Below are 446 nucleotides of genomic sequence, written 5' to 3'. Positions count from 1 at the left end.
CAGCTATACTGACTGAATGACCCTAGCCTGGTACTGTGCCAGGGTATGCGTGGATGCCCGTGTAGATGGATCGGCACCCCAGAGCTGGACGCTGGCATGTGCCACTTGGTGCCCCGATGCCAGGTATTCCTTCCACCCCAAGTGCCAGGGTCCTTCGTCTACGTTTTGCTCTCCTGGGCCCTTCCTGGAGGCGGAGGGGGAGGGAGGGTGTCGGGATAGAGAAGGCGAGAGAGAGAAAGATGTTAGGTCATGTGCGAGGAAAAAAAGGGAAGTTTGTATTTTCTTGTTTTGAGTCTTTGTATTTCAGTTTATGGTGCGCGGAAAAGAGGAAAAATAAAAAGACTTTTAGGTGGGCTTAGTCCTATTACAATGAGGCAGAAAAGCCCGAACTCAAATAAGAAAAGAAAAAAGGCCTAATATATTTATAAATAGAGGAGAGGGAAGGT

At 48.7% G+C, this 446-nt stretch overlaps 1 protein-coding gene across 1 annotated transcript in view; it reads right to left on the bottom strand.

The window, feature by feature from the left end:
- The window catches only part of LOC119590790 (inactive dipeptidyl peptidase 10-like), a 39,595-nt gene that overhangs the window by 8,187 nt on the left and 30,962 nt on the right, over positions 1 to 446 (bottom strand). The window contains exon 13 of the mRNA XM_037939503.1: positions 14 to 184. Within this exon, the coding sequence (XP_037795431.1) occupies positions 14 to 184 (171 nt within the window). The remainder of the gene's footprint in view (positions 1 to 13; positions 185 to 446) is intronic.

The sequence above is a fragment of the Penaeus monodon genome, chromosome 27 (genome assembly GCF_015228065.2).
Source record: "Penaeus monodon isolate SGIC_2016 chromosome 27, NSTDA_Pmon_1, whole genome shotgun sequence".
Classification (NCBI taxonomy): Eukaryota; Metazoa; Arthropoda; class Malacostraca; order Decapoda; family Penaeidae; genus Penaeus; species Penaeus monodon.
The sequence above is the reverse complement of the archived record's forward strand: the minus strand, read 5'-3'. Positions and strand labels throughout refer to the sequence as shown.